Source organism: Amblyomma maculatum, chromosome 9 (genome assembly GCF_055883805.1).
Source record: "Amblyomma maculatum isolate TAMU_Amacu chromosome 9, ASM5588380v1, whole genome shotgun sequence".
NCBI classification, from domain to species: Eukaryota; Metazoa; Arthropoda; class Arachnida; order Ixodida; family Ixodidae; genus Amblyomma; species Amblyomma maculatum.
This window is the reverse complement of record NC_139352.1, coordinates 35,018,087-35,041,995: the sequence shown is the minus strand read 5'-3', so window position 1 is coordinate 35,041,995 and position 23,909 is coordinate 35,018,087. Positions and strand designations below refer to the sequence as shown.

At 43.9% G+C, this 23,909-nt stretch overlaps 1 protein-coding gene across 1 annotated transcript in view; it reads left to right on the top strand.

The window, feature by feature from the left end:
- Positions 1–15,308: 15,308 nt before the first annotated feature.
- LOC146178820 (uncharacterized) overlaps positions 15,309–23,909 on the top strand; it is a 39,906-nt gene continuing 31,305 nt past the window's right edge. Inside the window, exons 1-4 of the mRNA XM_084580043.1 lie at positions 15,309–15,387; positions 17,092–17,217; positions 18,078–18,093; positions 20,565–20,630. Coding sequence (XP_084436169.1) covers positions 15,309–15,387; positions 17,092–17,217; positions 18,078–18,093; positions 20,565–20,630 — 287 coding nt within the window. The remainder of the gene's footprint in view (positions 15,388–17,091; positions 17,218–18,077; positions 18,094–20,564; positions 20,631–23,909) is intronic.

Below are 23,909 nucleotides of genomic sequence, written 5' to 3'. Positions count from 1 at the left end.
AACAAAACTGAAATGAAATAGAGCGGGCTCTGCTTGCAAACTAGAATAATAAACGCAGGAACGGAAACCTTGCGAGTGGGATTGAAATAAGGTTTCTGTCAGCAACATTCAGGGGCGAATGTAAGGTGAAGCAATTTTTTGACAGACTGCGAGTTTTCAGGAATCAAGTGAAGTGCATAATACGGAACAATATCCTTCAGTTTGAGAAAATAGATGCTGGTAGAATTGAACTGCTTTATATGCCTGCTTTAAAAAGAGAAATTAGTAACGTGAACCTCTGCTGGCAGACAAGGATTTATCAAAGCACAGTCTGCTATCTAAATTAAACGTATTTTGTCTGGAATCGAGTCATTCCATGCCAAACACACTTGAGTTTGCGTTGGGCCCCCTTCGAGTTCTTACGACAAGGATAAATGAAAGTAATTTCAGAAATTATTTAATTACGTTCTCTGCTAAAATGCTAAAGTATATTATTACGTTACTAACTACTGGGCCCACATACAATGCATCATATTACGAATTAGTGAAAAAGCAACTGAATTACTTAATTCAATTACAGGAATTGAATTAATGCTATGTCTGGCTTAGCATATATCTCCACCTCCACACAAACCACACCACCCTCTGTAGAGACTCCCAAGCTTCGTACAAAAGGTGTCATTCTCACATATTCAGCCCATATGCCATAAACGCTACTTGTACAACCGCAAGCAGTCACCATTAGATGGGGCCCTGGGTATGAAGGCATCGCTGGAAATGGGGGTATTCATCGTTTGCCTGCGAATTAACAGATGGATGTTCTCGCCGAACCTCAGCCAAAACCTATCCCGTTGACTACCCCACCATCATACACATAAGCAAGTCGCATATTATACCCTCGTCCAATCTTCACTTTTTGAGAATTGTTGTGCTCTGAATAAAAAAGAAACGATCAGAGGAAATCGGACAGAGGGTCTTGTCTCCATTTTCTTCTGGCAGTTTTTTATTTTTTTTAGCGCTCACCACATCCTAAATATGATGTACCTACTAGCTCGTCAAAAATTTTTACTTCGCTTCAGACTCAGACACGCACAAAGCACCCACTGGAGACAACTTCAAAATTAATCAAGCCACCTCATCCCTATCCCCGCAGTTTCTCTACTTTTTACACCCAGTCCTATTCCCTTCACACTGTACTACCTGCTGAACAAGCCTTTCCCCCTGCCCCCCCCCCCCCCCCCCACACACACACACTTCATCTGCCAATGTCCACACCTAATCAGGTCCTTACGCAGTGGAGTACCCATCCCCTCCTCCTCCTGGCAGACTAACCTTCAGACTACATTAAACCGCGCAGAGCGGTTCATCGACCGTGTGATCATGACCGTGTGACCGTGTGTTCATCGACCGTGTGATGCTAAAGGGGAAGGCGAGGTTGTTCTTTGAATCAGAAGAATTCTTAATATTATTTACTTATAAAATTTAATATCTCTTTCTCTCCACTTGAAACCAGCAGGTCACATTTCAGAGTTGGTGCGCTGAGGATCCCTAGAATATTGCGGGCGATACTGGTAATGGAGAGAAGATTACCAGTATCCCAAAAGAAACGTGTACCAGGCAAAAGGTAACGCAAGGAATATCAGCGGAATAACACTATCTTATTGCACGAGACGTTTCCTGCGAAACAGACATACCTGTAGCGGCTTGCGGACGTTGCAGCTGGTCGTCTTCTTTTTCATCTTCTACGTTTAGTTCTCCACGCGCTAAAACGGTGTATCGCTTGTGAACGTGTCACGATATCGGAACTGCAAACAGCATGCAGCTGTAGATGATTTCTTGGCGGTGTAATATAATTGGCTGCCCTTGCACCAATTATATTATGTAATACCCCTTAAATGGGGCCTTTGAGGATTCAATAAATAAAAAAAAAAAGAAATAGAAAACACAGACGCCGTTAGCTTACCTTGCATATTTATAAACCTTGCTTCATCTTTAAATATTGTTACAGGGACCTGAGCATCCTTAAGTGCGAAAATGCGAAATCATTTTGAGTTTCGTGCTTAGTCCCGGTATGAGCTGCTTTTCCGACACCTACAACTTTACTGTTACTTTATTTGCTCACTTACTTTACTCTTTCTAAGTATTTTCCTTTTTAGTCTTTATCGTTTCTTTTTTAATTTTTATTACTTATTTATCACTGTTTCTCTATTCTTTTTCTTGTCTCGTTTCTTTCTTTTCATTTTGCTTTTTCTTTATCTTTAATCTTTACAGCCACTGCTGTCCTTTCCCCCAAAGCCTTCCGGCGCCCTTACGCCGGACAAGAAGAATTACGGCCCAGTTTTCAGGTGGTCGGCGTAGAATAGTGGTTTGTACGCTCGGTTGAGCAACTGAAGGATGGTGCTTGGAGTTCTGGCGCTTGACCAGTGAAAAAGAATGTCAAGCGCCTTTTTTAATAATTCTGAGGCAGCTGTGGAGTATATACTATATATACTCTATGAGCATATTAACAGAATGGTCTATACTGGTGGTGCATAGGGATATTATGACTCTTAAGCTTGTCCTCCGTCCTAAACTAGTAATTAGGCCCAAGATGGCCATAATAACCAACGGGGCAGGTATTTAAAAAATTATAAAAAACTCTAATCGTAACGAGTAATGATCTGAGGATATAGTTTGATTGTTATTGTGAGTATAAACAAAATGTGAAACTATTAGGTACATTATCTCCAAAACACGTCCATATTTCCGGTCATGTTTTGCTATTGACGACAGAAAGAACCAACTACAGCAAGACTCCAAGGCAAGAGGCTGGTGACAGCGACGTGGCATCCGGCATCCAGGTAAGATATGCTGGATACTGATCCTTGCCCCGTAGATGAATTTTATGAACGTCGCACACAAATCTGCCTTGTCACGGCACTTAGCTCTTCTTCGCGCGCATTTTGATGATAACAGGATGTCACGTGTAGTGGATATGAGCTCTGCTTTTGGAACATTGGAACAGTAATAAAACGTGTGACTGGCATCGCGCCAATTATTCCAAAAGCACTCGAAAAGTTAAGACCATATTCGACAGGTTTCCAAAGTTTCTACTCGTGCCCGATTTGTTGTTCTTTTTTTTTTTTTGAAAATTGAACAAAAGGACACTCGCGATTTTTCATTTTTCGCACACATCTAGTAATGACTTACAGAAGGAAAAATCCGGCTAGAGTGTATGAAACAATCTGGCCAGAAGAACCGCTTACAAAATTGTAATGTGCTCCGAAATACAAGTGGGAAAAGACCAGTCAATAATAAAATAAAATATTTTCAGAACATTCTTTCTATTGCAACAGGAGGTGTCCGTGTTTATGATTATTTGGATCGGAAAACTTTTCAAGTGCTCTTATAATAATCCATTCAGAATGTTACACGACAAAAGTTTGGCATTTTTGTAAAAATTATCACCTACTTTGCAACTAGGGGAGTGGAGTTTGCAAAATCATTCTCTGCGGATTTGAAAATCTATTCAAAAAGACTGCAAAAAAGGAGGATGGCTGGCAGCAAAGTAGCTACTGGGAGCGATGCTTTTGAGGCTCACATATCATGAAGTTCGTCTACACAGTTAGCTACTGATATCTAGATAATACCGGTAGAATTTCGACCTCAGTGCTAAACACTTTGTTAACTACAAACTTGCGGAGTGAGAAGGATAAGCGAAGAGTTTGCCACGCTATTTCAGCAAGATTATGAACTTCTTAACAAGGTGCATCTGGCAACAACCGACAGGCGAATTCATAAAGATCTGACTTTAATGATTTCAGCATTGAAAGTACACCTCTGCTCATTCCGAGTCGGATATTACGTGAGCTAAGCAGCATACCTTCGGCGCGAGCCCATTACGGCAGGACAAGGTCGGTACGAGGCCGCTAAGTGAGAATATGTCATAAATGATGCCCGCAAATAAAAGGCTGAACACGGAAATCACTTGAAGCTGATCTGTCAGGGAGAAAATTACGAGATCACGTATTAGAAAACAAAGGACAGTCCACTGGTTTATATTTAGCATGGATTGCAAGCTGTACAAATATTTGTCTATAAAGGTCGAATACGGTTGCAGGAGGACATTGCTGTTGTTGTTGTGGCTGCATAGGAAGAAGGAAAAGAAAATGCACGGGCCTCCTACTGGCTCTGTAGCTGAGCCACCTCCACTGCCTCGTGCAGACAGAAGAGAAAATAGAGGAGAAAGAAAAGGAAGAGGGAGAGAAAGACGCGCGCCGCAACAACAGCCGTCGTCCACCACAGAAACGGTGGCGGGCGCAATGACGGCCTACAACAGATAAAAATTCTGTGGCAGGCTAGCCCCCGCCGAAAGCGGTGGTGACCTACCTGCCCCAGCCCCATCAAGGGAGTACCAAGGCGGAAGGACATAAGCAGATTGGATATCAGATGCAGCCGAAAAAAGCATTCAGTACCTTCTTCTAGACGTAAGATGGAATTTGCTGATGGTTACGAATGAAGGTGAATAAAGTCTGAAATAGCACAAGACAGAGGATAATCCCTCGAAGAAAACTCTTTTTGCTTATAGCCCAAGGAATGGAAAGCAATTTGGATGCAAGCAATTATCCATTTCGAAACAGTCAACGCAACTAAATAAGCTGAAAACCGGGGAATAAAAGCTATAATAAAATGGTGTGCAATACAATTTAACCTAACTAAAATAGCGTATTCATCTGACGACTACTAATGAGAATTTAACTCCCGAGGTCGGCATGCCCACATATATGCCCACGGTGCGGATTGGTCGTTTTCGCCAAAACGGAACCTGATCTTACCGGCATTGATATGCCACTTCATGGTGGCTGAAGTCCACCGCAGCCCGAATTCCCTCGTTCTCTCTTGATTAGAAACTCTATAGTAGTAGGTTCGAACAGACGAGCGCGGTTTCTCAATAGCCGACTGGTGGCGTTAGTACGGCAACCTCTGGAAGCGAAAAAGTGAACGAACCAGACTCGCACGCACCGAAATAGCATACTGTACGAAGACGAAGTCTGCTCGCGTGCTTCTGAAAATCTTGCACGGCATCTCTGTTCGCTGCGATTTGAAGGACCACAATGGGTAAGTGCTTCATTGCACCCACCAGCTATCGACACCTGCGCAATGTCACCGTAATTTGCAATCTTTGCAACAGCTCTTAATGACCGTTTACATTGCGACCAGGCACATTGATGCTGCCCACCGATGACGCCGCTAAAATAAGTCACCTAGATCAAAAACTGGCCACTGATAATTGGCTTTAAACGTTGTCCCTGAGCAAGCCTGTCTAAATCGATTCCCCTTAGACTCAATTTTGCGAGGGCACAACTGTGATTCGGCGCCCCTTCAATGCAGCGTTGGGAGGAGGGCATTTCAGTGCACATTTTAACCAAGCACCGACATTTAACGGTACAGAACGTCGACTACTGTTCTCAAGGATGCGGGATCGAATCCCGGCATTGGCGACCGCTTTTCGATGGAGGCGAAAAGCAAGGGGCCCGTGTGCTGTGCGATGTCAGTGCACGTTAAAGTACCCCAGGTGGTCGAAATTTCCGGAATCCTCCACTACGGCGTCTCTCATAGCCTGAGTCGCTTTGGGACGTTAAACCCCACAAACCAATCAGCCATATGCTTAAGAAGCACTGTGCGCTGAAAAGGCGATCACAGGAAACATGGAGAGAGGATAGGACAGAAGTTCAGAACATTATACTTGCCTACAGTGTGTATATCCGAAATTTGCTCGCCCCTGTAGTTGCGCTACTCGCTTCAACTGCCGTTATCAAAGTCCATTTATGCATTAAGTGAATTCAAGGAGTTTAGCGTCCGCTCGTAGCAATGTTACCTTTACGGAGCTCGATTACTCAGTTTCTGCACATGAGAAGCATAGTGAACACGCACCGTAGTTCGTGGTTTTATCTGGCCCGACACATTGCACCGTCGGCTATGCGGCTCTAAATCTAGCCTATCCGATTCTCAGGGAATTTCAAATAGCGGTGCACACGCAGTCAGTAAGAAGCAAAGGAGCCGTCCACATTTGCGATTGCCGCCGAATCTAAAGGCATCAAGGAGACCTGTAGCTTCACAGGCAATGCAGAAGAAATGCGGTTTCCGCAGCCTGGCCTCAACTCCTTGACGACAGAGCATTTACTGTGCATCTAACAACGCACTGGGAACTGAACTGAAAGAGAAAAATGCATAACCTTTCATTGCCGAGTTGAAAAATTATGAAAAAAACCTTTTGATTTACCTGACAGGATGACTTCTTTCTCTCTCCCTTACCTTTTCTTTAACGTAGGTGACTACGAGACGGCGTCGAGCTTCGATTCCACGTATGAAGGTAAGTTGTCTTTGGCAATCATATAAGCCCACGAATCTCGAGATTCAGGCATAAATATTCAGTCGGAACATCGACCATAGTGCGACAATAGCAATGATTCAGGACTTTCCCTGAGCACGTTGGTGCGACAAAAAAAAATAAATAAGAAAATTACAATAAGCCGCATATTATGCCCGCGAAAATACGACTTGCCATTCCTGAGTACTATTGCACACTGTCCATTTTTCCTTGGGTGAATGTACTGTCCATTGCTCACGTAATCCAAATACTCCTACTGGTTTAGCGCACACGCCGGAGCAGTGTAATATATTCGGGGCCGCCGTATAAACATCAGTATTGCCAGTGTGTGTGTAACTTTCACTCGGCCCTGCAATTCACTTATCTTGGGTGAATTGTTTTGATTGTTGAGTAGCAGAACCACCTCGTAGCGACAAATACGTTGACCATGGCTAGGCTGTCCTAGCTCTAGTAAAGTCAAATTACCATAACCATAATCATCTCTCTGTCGCCATGAGGCTTGCTATTTCCTCCTCTCTTCATACCCCCTGCCGCAAAATTTATCAGCGGAACTTCCTGCTTAATGAAAGTCCTATATAATGTGTAGGTTCTTAAACGGCACCGGGATGTGGAACCGATCCACATTCCTTCCAGATCGGGAGGGAGAACTGTCGCCGAGTTCGATGATACACCGAGTATGGCAACATACGATCATTTGCGTTCCAAAATATGTCTGGTACTTTGCTGTAATTCATTTTGGTTATCCGTCCTGATAGCTTACCAATACCCTGATAACTTACCAATACAGAGACATAAAATATTTTCGAAGCGCAGCGAAGCATTGTGTACAATACAGCTTAATTAGCTCAAATATGTTTTTATGTGTGCTGGTCGCACTGTAAAAAACGTAATAAAGGTAAAAAAAACCTTACTACACTTTAGCGGTGCAGTCAAATTCACTTGCTTTCTTTTCCGCCCCTGTCAAATGTCCGTTTTCTAAACCCAATTTTGTAATGCTACCGAAGAGGAAGGAAATTGGCGGCCCTCACTAGATGACAACGCATTTTAAAAGTTGCTGTGGAAGGCTTTTTGCTGCACTTCATTGGCTGCCACGTTTCAGGTTCCATTGTCGAATATAGAGAACGGATTTTTCATTGCGGATCATAAGGATGATAAAGTTGGCCCGGCTGTTCACAGCTATATTTTGATGGAAACGAAATGCAAGGAAGGCGCTACGTCACACGCCACACCTGCTGCTATAGCTTGCTTTTTATCATACAAGGGCGGAGAGCGAGGGTCCATCCTCAGCCATTTTACATTCGAATCACAGCAATCAGATGAAAGCGGCAACGATTGCAGCGTCATCACTAGGCTTCCAGCCACCCTAGCAACCAGCTTCCGGCTCCGGCCACGGACGATGTACCTTGGTTATTTTTTGAGAACTTGAGTACATTTCAGGCGGCAGCTGAATAAAAAAAAAACAATATTCGGTGCGTCCGTAGTCGAAGGTGTCCTTTTTACATTCTGGCGAACAAAAAGAAACGGGGTGCTCACGTTTTGTGACTCAACAGAATGGCGCTAGCAGAAGGCGTTGCCATGTGCTAAAGTTTTTATTGACCGACGCAAATACATTTTCGATGTCCAAATGTTTCCTGGTTTCTCTCTTCAGATGTTCCATGGTCTGCTCACATCCGCCGTTCAAACTTGTTATGCTGACACAATCTTTCAGATGTCAATCTAACAAACAGTCGCCACTAAGATACCGTCATACATGCTTGCGTGGCTGTATTCTCGTACAGTTTCGAATTCATTCGACTGTACTGTGCGCGTAGTGCTGCGACACTGGAGCCCCTTCACACGTTATGTATTAGGCCACCTGGCATAGATATAACAACCCGCATTAGCCAAGCCGTTATGACGTGCCTGCGTGGCTTAGCAGTACTGAGACCGACTCGACATCCAAGGATGCGGGTGCGTTCGAGTGCCACATCAGCTTCCCATCTCAAAGTATCTGCCCTAATTGGCAGCTCTTGCCATGTTACGTAATCTCTCTACGTCGCGGAATCAAACGGTTTGTCAGTGCGCGGCCATGTTGCCTACCCGCTATCATCTGCCACAGACATACCCAGCGATTCTTATCCATGCAGAATATCCCCTTCATCATCTACATTTCCGGCCAAAACTAGCGTTGCGTTGCTATAAGGTAGGATACCGTCGCTACACGTTCATCTCGCGCGTACTCATCACACTGCGTTCTCCGCGGTAGCTTCCCTTAAAGCCTACATGCTGAAAAGGAAATTTCCCCATCGAAATGCCATGCAATTCTACGCAAAGGCTCTATGCAATGTGAAGCTATGTTCTCCGCTTGGACTGGAATTGGACATCAGTTCGAGACAACTGCCGCTGTCCATTTGGATACAGCGGAAGATAAAACGGGACGATAGCTTTAGTCGAAGTTCAGTACAGCTTTTTAATCAGATTATAAATATCGCTAGGCAAACCTATTCCATTCAGGGCATGTTGACGAGGCTGCAGGGGCTGATGGCCGAGCATGAAGCACTTGCTTTGTGCAGACATCTTTCTGGACGGGTCATGTGTTCAGATGAGGTAAGGTCCGTGCCGAGTCACGACCCAGGCAGCTCAAACGTCGCCACAATATTGAGCTATGATGATAATGTACAGGTTCTATGTAGGACCGGAAATTGCCAACACAACTCCAACATTAAGCCCATGGTTCGTGCTGTCTGGGTATATGGCCGTAGTATTGCACCCTAAACCATGAAGGCCTATAATCTTTCGGACCACCATCCTGTCTGTGCGATAGACTTTAACTGCTCGTGCTGCATGCTTTACACGCATCAAGCAGCATACACGCCAAATGTTGGTATTTCGAGTGAGCCAAAACTAGTAGTATCAAAATTCCACTAATCGAGTACTATCTCCTTTTTTTTTTTTCAGATACGTCAGCGTACACATCCCAAGGTAACCAAATGCGGTGATTTTATTGTATCGGGAAAGTAAAAAGAAGGAAGGGGATGTTTTTACTTTCATATAATGAAAAGGGAGGCCCAAACGACACATGTCAAATGCGTACCCATGTGGATAATTTGTGGCTTACCTCAGGAACACCAATCGGTGGAGCGGGACAACATCCACAAGGGTGCAGTTAAACATAAATTTAAACTTCGACGAAGGAAAATCCTACCGATGTTTGATTTTCTTGTCATCACGTTTGTAATATAATGGGTAAAGGTTTGACGCGTGTGACTTCAATGGAAATGTAATGTTCCTGCACTGCACCAGTAGCCAGCGAGCTAGTATTTAATCCGCGGTTGATAGAACATGCATGTCTACTCACATACGACATCCTTTTCAATGCGTGGCGAGCAGCCGTGGTCCTGCATTATCTGTCCGCGAAAAACTGGGAATCGGCATCTGCAAACTTTTGTTCGTGACTGTGACGAAGATACTCAGAGTCGTCCATATAAATGCATTCATAGACGTGTTTACCCAGTCTAAAAAACTACAGATAATGTTGTGCTGTCAAAACAGAATTTCTGTGTGCAGTTTTTTACAGTGAGCCCTGCTGTGACAACAATCATTTCTGTAGTCACTTCAAGAATTCCTGTAGTTACTACAGAAAAGAAGTAAAACACTACAGATTACAGAAGTGTACTCGATCCACTATATAGCCACGAAAAGCACTAGAGACCTTTAAGAAAGTCTGATGCCACGAAAGAAGTACATACTATTTTGACGCATTTTTGATACGGTTTTTTTTTTAGTTTTTTGACTGGGTAGCACCTTTTCTTTTACTTCATTAGTACGAGCGCCTTTAAAAAAAGTCGTGAACAGGGCCCCCTACCGGCTCTAGACACTCCAGATAAACAAACTGATGGGGCAGGTCAGGCAGTTCTAATTGCCTCTGCAAAATATTATAAGCTCACGCACAATATGAGAGAGGAAATTTAAATTAAAGACCATCCATGCATTCCTTTAAAAAAGTCAGCCTCCTGGTTCAAGATTCACTCTGATGCCACATCAAACCGGCTTTTATTTTTTATCAGCCTGGTCCACGTGTGATTGGCAGATGCGCCTGCTTGTCGCCATCGCACTTTTACAGCGTGTCGCTCCATCTCTTCATATTAAGAGCGTCTCCTCGGACAAAGTCAGAAAACAGAAAGTGAAGCCATACCAAAACAAAGAAATGGTTAGGTTTAACTAGCTCTACGGAATGATCGACCGGGGCCTGGCAACGATGACGATGAGTTGATGCCCTCGGTCCGGTGCGCGCCGCATCCATGATAAAGCTGGAAGAAAAACCGTCGGCGAAGCAACTGCTATACTTTCTCCTATACGAGTGCTATCACAGCGGCGTAGCTCAGCGAGGGCTTGCAGCTTCGCCTCTCCGTAGTGAGCCGAGTGTTATGATGTCGCAGTCACACCTGGGCTCCTCCAGCTCACAGCCAAACGCTCGCGAAACTTGACCCCGGCTAACATGGATTATAGACATGGGCACGCGGCACCCCTTCCCGACTTAACTGTCATTGTGGATGGGAACTTTACTTGTTCAATTTCACCAGAGGTCTGCCCCATAAGATATCCACGTCGTGTATTCTCTCCTCTCCTCTCTGCGGATAGCAGCGATAACACGACCAGAAAAGGCAGCGCAGCAAAGCGCTGGGCCGTCTTTCATTCGACGAGTGTGCCTCTTCTCCCGAAACCGCAGCGCATAGTGAGGGGGAGAGAGTTCTCTCTAAATAGCCACAAATACGCTCGGCTTTGTCTACAGCTAATTTGTGGCACCGCTCGAAGGTTCCAAGTGTGATACACGCAGAAAAGCTGAAGGAAGTTACAGCGGGACAGCAATGCCGTTTTCGATTGGTCTGTGCTGACTTTTCTAGGTTAATGATGTGGCATCACCGTAGTTTTTCGAAGGCAAGCGGATTATAGCGGCGAGACAGCCCCGCCTAATCGGTCTGAAAGATCGCACTGATGACTGCGTGGAAATTTTCATTTGATGGACCTTTGTGCGCAGAGAGAGAACAGGACTAAATATTCGCTGCGAGAACCGCACCAGATTGGTCTCAAAATAAATAGCTTCTTTAGAGAGCCTAACGTGTTGGTAGGCCTGATCGCGTGCACTACTGGCTTTTCTTAAAGGTGTAAATACCCGTTCGTTGCCTACATCAGGCACGCAGTACAAGTGCGTCAAACACAATTGTTTAGGATTCGCTATGAAACAGGATAGACGCTCGCGCCGGCCGCCTAGTATGCACAATGCTCAGTGGCAAGGAGACCGTTTACAGAAAAAAAAAAAGTGTGTCGGATTAGGGGGGGGGGGGGGGGGGGGGGGGGGTAGTCGAGCGTTCGTCGGTAATCACATGCACAGGCTCCGTTTCCGGCACCGCTGTTCACTTCTCCGCAGCCAGCAGATTTTAGCAGCGTCATTCTCCATGGCGCGCGCTGCGGGCTCGTGCAAAATAAATATCTTTTTAAAGCTGTCCTGTTGCTCGGCTGTCACGCACGTTTCTCTCCTTTCCTCACGTGCACTTTCTATAGCGAACGCACCTCGCGTTCCTATGCACATAACCGTGTGAACTTTGCGGCAATAACAGGAAACGAAGTAGAACTCTTGACTTCAACTTTTCTCTCGCAGCTCTAGAAGTTCAATAATTAAGAAGACACTGCAGAGCTCTGCAGTGCTGTTCGGCAAAGTAAACGTTTGACAGGGTAATTGAAAAAGCCACCCCAATAAATGTTTCTTCGCGTTTCTTTACCCAAGCACAAAATTTTCAAAGTGTCATGCGGCGGTCGGGTGCAGAAAGTATGGCTAATTAGTTAAGGTTGCAAACCTTTGTAACTAATTACGTGCAGTAACAGGTTTGCATTGTCATCGTGCAGGCCCGGTAGAGCCAACGCCGGAGGAGTAAGTAGAGCTCGTCGATCAAACTCATCGTCTTCTCTACCATCATTATCCTCCCGTTTCCTGAAATATCAATATTCAGATGTAATAGTCGAGAGTGAATTGGAATATAAATTATGTGCCATAAATTGGGGGACTCTTCATATCTGCCTTAAAGGGCAAGGGTTTGCGAGAGGGTTAATGGCGCGCCATTGTGGCATCCCTGCCGACCTTCGTTCACGTACATACTCTTTGCCACTCCCTTGCTAATTAATTCTTTATTTGTGCCTACTAGCTCACGCATACTGATTACCATACAGTCATAAGCTAATGAGTATCACATCAATAGAAAAATTCTTGTAATACGCTAGAAATATAAGATAAGATAATTATTTAGTTCCATTGAACATTTCCATTGAACATAAAAGCCGCTTTTCGCAGCTTTTATGTAATCGGAAATCTAGATATGATAGACATAAAACGATAAAGAAATAAACAGCTTGTTTCCCAGGAGTGTATAAATGGTACATTCCACTTCATCCGAGGCTATTGCTTGCACCCGCTCTTTTTTTTTTTTCACGGAAACACGTAACCAAAAATTCATTTTCTACAATCCGTCTCTTTTAAGTGAACTGACGAGAGCTCCTAATTTTATGCTATCTCCACAATGCGGTTTTATAAGCTTTACATCTTGCGGGCTCCTTAGAGATTAGCATGCGTCATAGCCTGCTGGAATCACTCTATATGTTGCATGAAAGGGTCCCTTGGCATAGACAAGATGGCGCTGTAGCCGTGTACGGTGAGACTCTCTCCACCCTTTTTCTCATGGCAAACCCTGCAACTAACACGTTACCTCTTTCTTTACCGGGTCATAACGTCGTTTTATGACCGTCACATTTCCGATTATATTTACAACCATTTACAGTTTATGTTTTCCTTTTTTACATTCACAGCATTTCATGACTTTTCCCCATTTCACGTATAGTAACCATCCAATGTTAGTCTCCAGCACTCTTTAGCCTCCGATGCCCTTTCGCCAATAAGCATTATTATTCATCATCATCTATCAGGGCAACATCATGTGCAAGACAATTCGACATAAATTTAAACCTCCGCTTTAACCAAGCATATCTAAAGTAACTTCAAGGTGGCCTATAGGTTGCTTTTCTGAATCGAGAGCCAAATGTACCGAAGAGTTTGATTTCCGGTTTCCCCCTGACGTCATCTTAATTAGGCTTTCCGATTTGGCAGCTCCTGCCACTTCAGCCGTACCTCGTGCTCCCATGGCGTCACACAACCATCCGATCAATCAGTGCACGACAGTGTAGCCTGCCATCTACCGCATGTCAGTGACATTCTAGTGTTACTCGCTCACAAATACGCCGCCGTATTCTCTTAAGAAAACGCTCTTTAACACTCTCGAGTTAACAAATATTGATCTGATGAACGCTGAGTTGCTATTTATATTTTAAATGAAAGTTGAAAGTTTTTTAAAATTATATTCATTTCCTCAGGGTATAAGATAGGTACCTAATGAGATATGAAGAAAGGACTAAATTAATGGAAATCGGTTTGCCGATTTTATGAAGTCGAGGAATCAGCGATAGTGTGATCTCTGCGCCCAAGTAATATACAAAAAAGGATTTCTTGGTGAGAGACACGTTACCATCAGGTGCCGGATTTTTATCGGCTTCGGTGCTGGGCATCATCATCATCATCATCATCAGCACGACCATACCCACTGCAGGGCGAAGGCCACTTCCATATTTTTCCAGTTAACCCGGTCCTGTGCGAGCTACATCCACTTGACCCCTGCGAACCTCTTAATCTCATCCGCCCACCTAACTTTCTGCCGGCCCCTGCTACGCTTTCCTTCCCTTGGAATCCAGTTTGTTACTCTAAGCGACCATCGGTTATCTTCTCTTCGCTGGGCAATTCCACAGCAAATGACCAATGCTGGTTTCTATATTCTCGCATTTGCATACAGGACATCCTGAGCGGGAATGCAAATGTGCGTGCTGTTATTTATTGTATAGTAAATCCATGCTCCAAGCGTTATAGCATTATATTGCCGTGAAATTAGAAACAAAATGAAGAATTTTGTTCAAATTTCTGTAACATCATCATTATCAGCGAGCTCCACATCAATTGCAGGACATAGGCACCCAATTGATTACCAGTTAGCTCTTGCCTCTAATATCTGAGCAGCCATGGCGTACCCGTCCCAAACACATCCTTCGAAATTTCCTCCTCTCATATACACAGTGCCTTTTTCTCACCCACGGATACATGTCTCTCCTCTCAGAATCTTCACAGTTCAAATAGCAGGCCAGTGGTTACTACTGAGTTCTGCATGTGACGTTTACCGTCCATACAGAACAGAGCCTTAGCCAGAGCTCTTGAGGTACCGGCTTTACTCAGAAAGATGTAGTTGGTAATCACTTTACCTTAAATATCTACGGCGATGATATCAACCCAAAAAAGTTCAGAACTGATCATTGACATCCAAGTTACGCCATCTGCTGTAGTCTCCCCTATCGCTCCAAATCTTATCCTCTGCCAGCAGCGCCACGGTGATGCAATGATTAGGACACTCGATTGGTGTGCCAAAAAATGCAGGGTACAGTCTCGGCCGCGGCGACCGCTATCGATTCAGACGATAATCGAGGCACCCATGTGCTGTGCCACATGTCAGTGCAGAACCCCAGGTGGTTGAAATTCTCAGAACCTTCCAGTACGGCGTCTCTTACAGCCTCGTTGGGGACGTTAAACCCCATACAAGAATAAAACCAATTCTCTCTTCTGTCTGTTACGGTCACTTTATGCATCAAATTATTGAATCTCATCCTTTCACTTGGCTTTCAGCCACACTTGCATGGCTATTATGTTCTTGGAATCCTTGGACCAAGAGCCGAAAATTTTATAGTTCGTTAGGGCGCACCACCGGGCCGCCGAAGCTGTGTAGTTACACATATCATATTTGATTCGAGAATATCTTCCGTGCCCTTGTTGAGATCTCTCGAAATTTAGGGCATTATCACCGTCTCTCGCAGGAAAGGGTACAGCAAAAAGAGCATGCTGATCACAGGGGCCGTCGTTCTGGCTGCCGTCGCGCTCCTGGTGGTCATTCTGCTCGCGATCACCGGCAGCTCCTGTAAGTCCCTCTTAGTATACGCATATGCTCCAGGCATACGTAACCTCGACAGGACGACTACAAGTGTCTTGGCAGGGGAGAGCAAGAATCCAAACCATTCCGTGTCCTAAGAATGCACTGCGCTGCCTATACTTGTCTAACTTTTTGTTCTTACACGTATTTCGAAGACGGGCATGAACGAGCATTAGAAGGCTGAGAAGAACAGCCCGAGCAACGCCACTTAGGAGTCATTTGCGTTATTTGAACATTCCCTACTGCACGTAAGATAGCCGAGCCATATCTTAAATGTGGCAAAAAAAAGCGTACAAACCACTATCAGGACGGTGTAGAGGTTCAGTGCTTACGGTCTGAATTGTGTCGACAACTGAAAACACCACAAAGCCAGACATAAAAATAGGAGCTAGGCGAGCTGAGTCACATGATCATTCCGAGGGCAAACAATGCAAAGTAAAAACACCGATGTCACGGAAATTTAAACCGCATAGGTATACAGATGAGGGATGTTAAATGACTGCAAAAAAACTAACAGCACACTGTGAGAAAGGCTGTGCTAAAATAAGAATAACCCTAAGGCTAACCCCCTTGGTAGCTTAAAACAACTCAACTTAGGAAATTGTTATAAGGAACATAAAATTCTTCCGTAAAATTGACAACGACATGTTGTGTGACCTCTAATCTAACTTCAGTGTCGCAAGCTTCAGCGCTATATTTTTAGCTTGGGGGGATTTTTTTTTAGTCTTCGGAACAGCTACTACGCGACCCGTACAGGTGCAATCTCAAGCCAGCCTACTCTTTTTAATGGAAAGTATTCAATAAAACGCTAATGCGCACCGTAACAATATTCAGACATAAAGCAAAAAGGTTCTGGTATATTTATGCATGGTCAGAGGTGAATGTGCAAAAATTTCTCATCTGCTGCCCTCACTCCACTTAAAATAACATTTTCGCGTGTGTATCGCAGTAAGGAGTGATCGACAGTGAATGCACGCAGAGTCTCGAGTAAGCCATAATAAGTCTTTCAGTCTTCTCCGTCTTCCCCGACTGCACCACACCAGGCAGGAAGCTTTATTCATTGTTCAACGAGCCCAAAAGGGGGACCACTAAAAAGAGGCTGCCACACAACACAAGCACTCACTCGCCACTGAACATCGATTAGAAAAAGAAACAGTAGTATATAGGCGCAAAGAGACGAAGACATAGTGAAGACGGGAACTACCTTTGTCAACGTCGTTTTGCTTTTTTAAGAACGAAGACGTGCCAACTATCCCAACTAGGCCACCTATAGCGACGAGAATGCCGTACTAGGGGCTTTATGAAGTGGACCGATGATGTTATCGACTGTTTTCTCGACTAAATATGTTTGTCAATATATGAAGCTTCCTTTCTTACACTTCGCTTTGTTGTCGCCATGTTTCTTGTTTGAGAATCACGTCTTCGTGTTGATCACGCACCTTTCAATTCTAAACATTGTCGCATTCACGTTGCGAATAGCGTGTAACCACAACTAATACTTATGCGTCGCCTTGTTCATGCGTTAAATTTCGTGCCATAGAGACGCAAGCAGCACAAATTCACAGGCTGCTAACTGTTAACCCATAGCAGTGTTCTGCCCGAGCGCTGTCAACGCTAGCGTAGGGTACAATAACAATGTTTGAAATAATGCGCTTTCATCAGCTGCTGTTCGTTATCCCTCCGCGAATGCAGCGTCGTCGCAAGAAGCGGGAGCTGTGAAAGACGGCGCCGGTGATGAAGACAAGACCTCGGCCAGCTACTCATACGCCAAGGTCAAGACGACTACCACGCAGGCGACGACAACGACCACTCAAAGCAGTACGTGTGGCCTGAGCGGGCCTCTGTAGCCTTCATTGTGGGCCCACTACGGCCATTTTTGGCATCAGCTGGGCATCTATGTATGAGAAGCAGCCATATATGCACAACTCAGGTGTCAGCTCTTGAATCGGCCGCGCTAGAATGCTGCGGGTGATTTAAAGAATTTAAGGAAGATCTAAGTTTTGTAGCTAATCTAGAAAAACTGACACACGCCGGTACAAGATCAATTTGAGCGAACGCTTGCTTTCCGGGGCATAATAATTTTAATAAAGGAATTAATAGCCAGCTTTATTGAAGCTGCATGAGACAGTCCAGCTTGAGTTTTCAGTTTCGTATGATGACTGTCGTGAGTTTCAACCAAATGTATACGTTATTTGTAGGAGGTTCTCCGATTCAAAGTCCTTTCAAAAATTTTAACATTTCTGACTTCACCACGTAAAGTCGTTTTACTGGGACCAAAAGGGACAGAGCACAGGAGCCAGGCTTCACCTCAACACTTCCACGTTTTCTTTCGCGTCCTTCCACACTGTTTCCCACACCGTCATCATCCACCTTGTTTGTGACAATATATATGTTTACGAAACTGCAGTACTATCATCATCAGCAGCAGCAGCCGGATTATACCGCTGATGGAGAAGGCCTTTCCCATATTACTCTAACTAACCCGGTTCTGTACTAGCTGCATCCACTTAACCCCTGCGAACTTCTTAACCTCTCAGCTAACTTTCTGGCGCCCTCTGCAGTACCGTTTAGCCCTTTCACCTAGCCTTCAGCGTGCTGTGACGAGTATGTCACCAGCTCACGCTCGCGCTGCACTGGATGATTCACAACTTCGTTGTGTTCGCTGCGGTTTTTTCTAGACAACATCAAGCTCATGTAAGCGCGCGTTCGTTGAGACGGGTGAAGCCACTGATTCCGAAACCTCGCTGAAACCGCTGCTACAGTTTACGCATAAATAAAGCTAAAGTCACACTTTTTCTTCTTGACCTCGGTCGTCAAAAGTGTGCACCTCCAGTAAGCACTTGACGCTTCCTCTAACTCCTGTATGGTCAATCACGCGAGCTTCGGTAATGCATGCGTTCAGTGTCTCGAGCCGACGAGCAGGGGGTTGTTGTGTCTCGTCAGCAGAACAGTAGAGACGACAAAACGGCAAACTCACAGACACTCCGTGTGCATGTATGAACTCTTCATTTCGTCCCCGCTCTCCTGCATGGGACGATGAACCAAGGTCTGGCCGACGGTTCCTTGAAATCGTTATATAACCGCAGAGTTTTACCTATAAATGAAAGTTACAGCAGGGGAGGACACCGTAAAACTGATACGACACATCACGCAATACGTGACATAAAACATCGCGGCTACTGATATAGCATAAACTTCAGGAAGCAACAAAATGGTTTTGTTTGAGCGAAATCAACAACGCCGACATGGAAGTCGCTTGAAAGCAGCGGTTTAGTTAACATGGCGACGTCATGCATATCAGTGTGTGCAATATTTTTGCTGCTAGGCCGAATTGCTCAAAATACTCTGAAAATGAACCTTTCGGGAAGAGGAGACACGAGTGCCGCTCAACTTTTATGCATACAGTGACCACGAAGACAACTAGTATAAGCACTATTTCCCAATTTGGCGACACTTCTCTAAAACTTCTTCTTTAAGCGCTTTTGACCATATAACAGTCCTTAATAAAGTGAAAACCTACTCTTCGCATTAACAGTGGCATCCGCCGTTGTATACGAAAAGTGGTCCCGGAAATTCGGTCTGATCTCATTCAGAGTAACTTGGTCGCAGTAGCCAATTACATAGTTAACGAATTTGTGCGGTGTATAGCATACACAAGACGTTGGATTACGTTTAAAGATGGATAACGCTGGCTTAACAGAGGGTTGCTTTGGATTAAGGGTTACTTTGTCGGTTACCAATGGATTACGTTGTGTTGTGGTAGACTGCAGTCACTTGGAAGTTGATGGCATTGGATTAATTTGTACAATGGTACATTACGGGCGATTTCGGTACGTTAAGAGAAGCTTGCGTCGACTAAAAGAGTATAATACGTTGAGCTGAGTTGAATTAATGCGTACTACGTCATATCTCTTTGGGTCAGGTCGATTCTCGTTTATCAATAGTTGATTATGTTGGAAAGTTATATATGTTGTATTATGGTGAATTAGTGTGGGTTAAGTTGGATTACATACATTGGAAATTCCATGCATTAGGGGAATAAGGCTGTATTTTTGCACATTAAGGATGGATTACATTCGATTAGTGGTAGATTAAAGAGTGTTCAATGCTTTCGCCTCATAGCACGTAATTAGACTCGGTGCCTTTCGTGACATTTATAACTGCCTGAGTGCTGAGGTAACGAGAACAAAACAGCTGAGCAATTCCCGTTGGTCTCACGTCAGAGACATGGGCAATTATGCCGACATTGGTTTCCCTTGCAGCAACTACAATGAAGACGAGTAGTAAGTGTTCGTGCAGAACGGGCTTGACATAGAAATTCACTTTTCGTTTTTATTTTTTATTCTTGCAACCATTTATATTTGCATTTTTTTGTGATTCACGGTGTCACAAAAACCTTACCACAATATGTCTACACTAAAATCTGATTTTCTTTATGAACAACAGACATGCGCAGACACCAAGGCTACGATGAGGGAGTCATCGCATTACGACACACTCGTTCCACCCCTCAATACAAGAAATCCGAAAAATATATTTTCAGGACATTAAGTTCGACCTTTAAAAGGTATAGCACGGTAATGTTAATGGCACCTGTATGCAATATGCGACTCCATTGTAAATTCTCTTTTGCGCACACAAACCTTGTTACTGACTTTATAATCCCTTAGATTGTGCAGCTATAGCGTGCAGTCATTCGTAACCTATCACAGTCCGTAAAAGACCCCCTCCTCCCCCCCCCCCTCCCCTTAGATTTTAATTCCCATTTGAACCAAGCCTTGCAAACGTGCCTGCTTCTTCTAGAGGTAGAGTGCATGACTAGGGATCCAAAGGTCCTGGAAGGTTCCACTCCCTGTTAGCCGGCACGTCTCAAAGGAGCTGCCCATGTTTTAAGCATGTGTTAACTCGGCCATGTCTTGTTACGACGTCACGTCAACCAGCCGGAAAAATATCTCCTCACTCTTAACGCCAGAAACTACACCGGATAGTCCGGGAAAGTGGGCATTTAACACCATCGCCTGAAAAAAGAACCTGGAAGGTGCTCAATTTCATTTCAGGAGCATGGCGCTGTCTCCTTTGCATGGCTCGTTGCATATTGCTCTCTTCTGTAATGACCGCCTACTGAAAATTTGTTTTCCGAACTGGAAACCTGAAAACCTTTTCAGCGACTACTTCAACGACGGAAGAGCCAACAACGGCAGAGCCAACAACGGAAGAGCCAACGACTACAAGTAAGTATCACAATGGCAACTGAGAGCCACGAAAGTGACCTGTATGGCTGCACGAAATGTTCCATTGGAAATCGTAATACCATTCCGTAATACGCAACGTTTACACGCTGATTAAAAAAACCAGAAAGCTGGGCAAGTTGGTTGCGATCAATACTAAAACAGCGGAAAAAACGAGGACGCGTTGACTCTTATTTGCTGCGTCCTCGTTTTTTGCGCTGTTTTAGTAAACCCGCTGATCTTTTGAAGAATTCCTTTAACGCGTATTTGTATACGTACGTGAGGTTGCCGATTTTAATAACCCGAGTGCGCGTGCTTCTGCGGAGTTGAAATTTGGCAATGTACCAGCAGCTTCCGCCATGAAAGCTGCATTGGGTGATTTGTTATTCCAAACACACGCTAATATAACAGCATTTCTGCATTTTTGCGAGACACTTCTAATTAGCGGTTTATAAGCTCGATGACGCGTGGTGATGATTATTCGGTCAGAGCAGGTACAGCCCTACAATTGCTGAGTGAGCAAGATAAAAAATTACGAGGGACTTCAGCGACTAAAGTAGTGAAAGCCGAAAGCCTGAGTGCCACATTCTGCTACGCAACTGTCACTAATTCATTTCATTTCATTTAATTACCCTAAAGGCCCAAGTGGGCATTACATAGGGGGGGAGAAGTCATAATAACATTGTACAAATGTTTCATAGTGTCATCACATGTTAACAACAAAAAAAATGAGAAAAAGTGATATACAGAACTAACAAACAATTACAAACAATATTACATACGTAGATCAATGGCAACACGAGCACAAATCAGAGAAAAACAAAAATAAACGAGCGTAAAAACTATAAAACAGGCGTAGTTCTCAATTTATTAAACATTTCCGACTAAGCAGGGAACATCGTTTCCAAGGCTTCTCTAAATTTTTCATGGTTCGTGAGGCAAACAATATTTTTATTTAGATCGTTCCATTCACTAATTGAGAGATGAAGGAATGAATACTGTAACAAATTTGTTCGCGCAAAAGAAGGCTCCACTTTGTGATCATGGTCGCGGCGAGGAAAGATTTGAGTGGCCGGTTTTATTTTCTCGATGCTGTAATTTGAAGGGTTATAGTAAAGCTTGTGGAAAAATATTAGGCGATTAATTTTTCGCCTGATCTCTAAAAGCCGGAGACCTAACTCTCGCTTAATTAAAGAAATGCTAGAATACGAGGAATAATTGCGTGCAATAAAACGCGCAGCTTTGTTTTGCAGAGATTCAAGTTTAGCTATTAGGTATGATTGATGAGGATTCCAGATAATCGAGGCATATTCGAGTTTCGGCCGTACGATTGTGTTATAAACAAGAAGTTTAGTGTCAAAAGTAATTAATTAATCAATCGTTTAGAAGGCAATCGTTCATTATTTAAAATAATTATTAAATAAATAGTTAATAATGAATTACTTAAGCAGTCATGAATTAATAAATTTTTGTTTAATTAGTCAATTATTTAAAAATTAGGTTATTAATATTAATTGAGCCTTGATTGCCATATGGCCACATAAGGCGCGCATTGGCGCATACTGTGAGGATGCTTTGTGATTGGTCGAAACCTCTATGACGTCATCCGGCTTTGGCCGATCCGCCGCAAAAGCGAGACACAATTTGTCCACGACAGCATGAGACATTAAAGGCTTTCGCCTTAATATAATTGTCACACATATCCTCCTCGGCCTCGCACACATAATTTATTTATAATGTCTGCGAATTTAAATTTCTATTAAGAAATCTTAAATGGCGTCGCTTCTGCAAGCCCAAGTGCTACTGAATACACATTACTCACTGCGCTCCTACATATCCACCATCGCAAGAACTGTAAGAGCTGTGATGTGGAGAGCCTTACAAATTTTCTTGGCTTCAATCAGGCCACTGTCTCCAGGCCGTCATATTCCTATCGTTGCATTACGGGACCACATGACTTGGCACAGTGGGCAGGAGCTGCCAACTTGGGCAGTTTCTTTGAGGTGGAAATCTAACCACGGGCCCTTTTCGATCATGAGTCATACACTGATCATGAGGTCATGCACGCACGTTCGTACGGCTTGGTTAAAGGGGGGGGGGGGGTTTATCTGTCGCATTGCATTTCACATAATGTTGTCTCTTACGACTGTGTGCAAATATGTACGTGTCAGAAAATAGGGATAGAAAATGAGAGGACAGGGCGAGTAGCACAGTGCATATACACTCGAACGGGGATCTGCAATTAAGAGCAGCTCGAGACGGGAGCCAATGATACTACCGCGTTATACCCTTAAAAAGACGAAGCTTCAGTGTGCTCCGACATGTTTTAGCGTGGCTTGCTGCATTATCATGGCCTGTAATGACCGAGTATCGAAAACTTGCGGTTTCATTTGTAAATAAACTGGAAACCACTTCAGCAACTACCTCAACGATGGAAATGGCTACAACTGTGAGGGCTACGATTATGATTAAGTAGCATACTCGTAATTGAGAGCCAGAAAAGGGCCCTATACTACTGCACAAGACATTACATTCGAAAATGTTCTAAAGCGGAATACTTCTTTTGTGTGGCATCTTTATGTTAGCCAAAATAGATAGCAGTGTACCTTTATCAGCATCCGAGATACCTTGCTCGTCACAACGGTTTTACTTGCGAAAAGGGGCTGTGGTGGCAATAACTTTCTTTTGCCGGTCGTCTATACCCTGAAAAATCCTTTTTTTTTTTAGTAATAGTAATGGTTTTGTCATTCCGAAGGGGTATTCTATCCATAGAAGCCAACTTGATCTTTCTCTTACTGGCCCATATAATAAATTTACTAGTCCAGATGACCTCTATTTGCTTATTTTACCCTATGAGAGAAACTGAATGCTGAGCAGACAGGACAGCATTTATTTGGACCAATAACAGAAAAACCTGTCATTGTTTTTTACAACTTATTATCCCGCGCCCTTCATAAGCGAAAGAACACAGGTACCTTAGAGCACTCAGATGTCCTTAGCTCGAGCCAATATAATGACATCGTCGCGCTTTTTCCTTTCATAATATCCAACCTTAAAGATTTGACATATAACCTCATGATTAGAACAAAAACTAATCATGCACTGTTTGGGATACTCAGACTATCATTAGTGCATTAGAAAGCGAACCGCAGAGAAGTTCGGTTTATATTTTCTAACTACCTTAGAACTGACTCAGTAAACGGAATAATTGGGCTAATTGGTCAGCCATTGAATATGAAGCAGCGCAACAGGAAACAGAGACAGGAAGAAAGGGGCAATTGC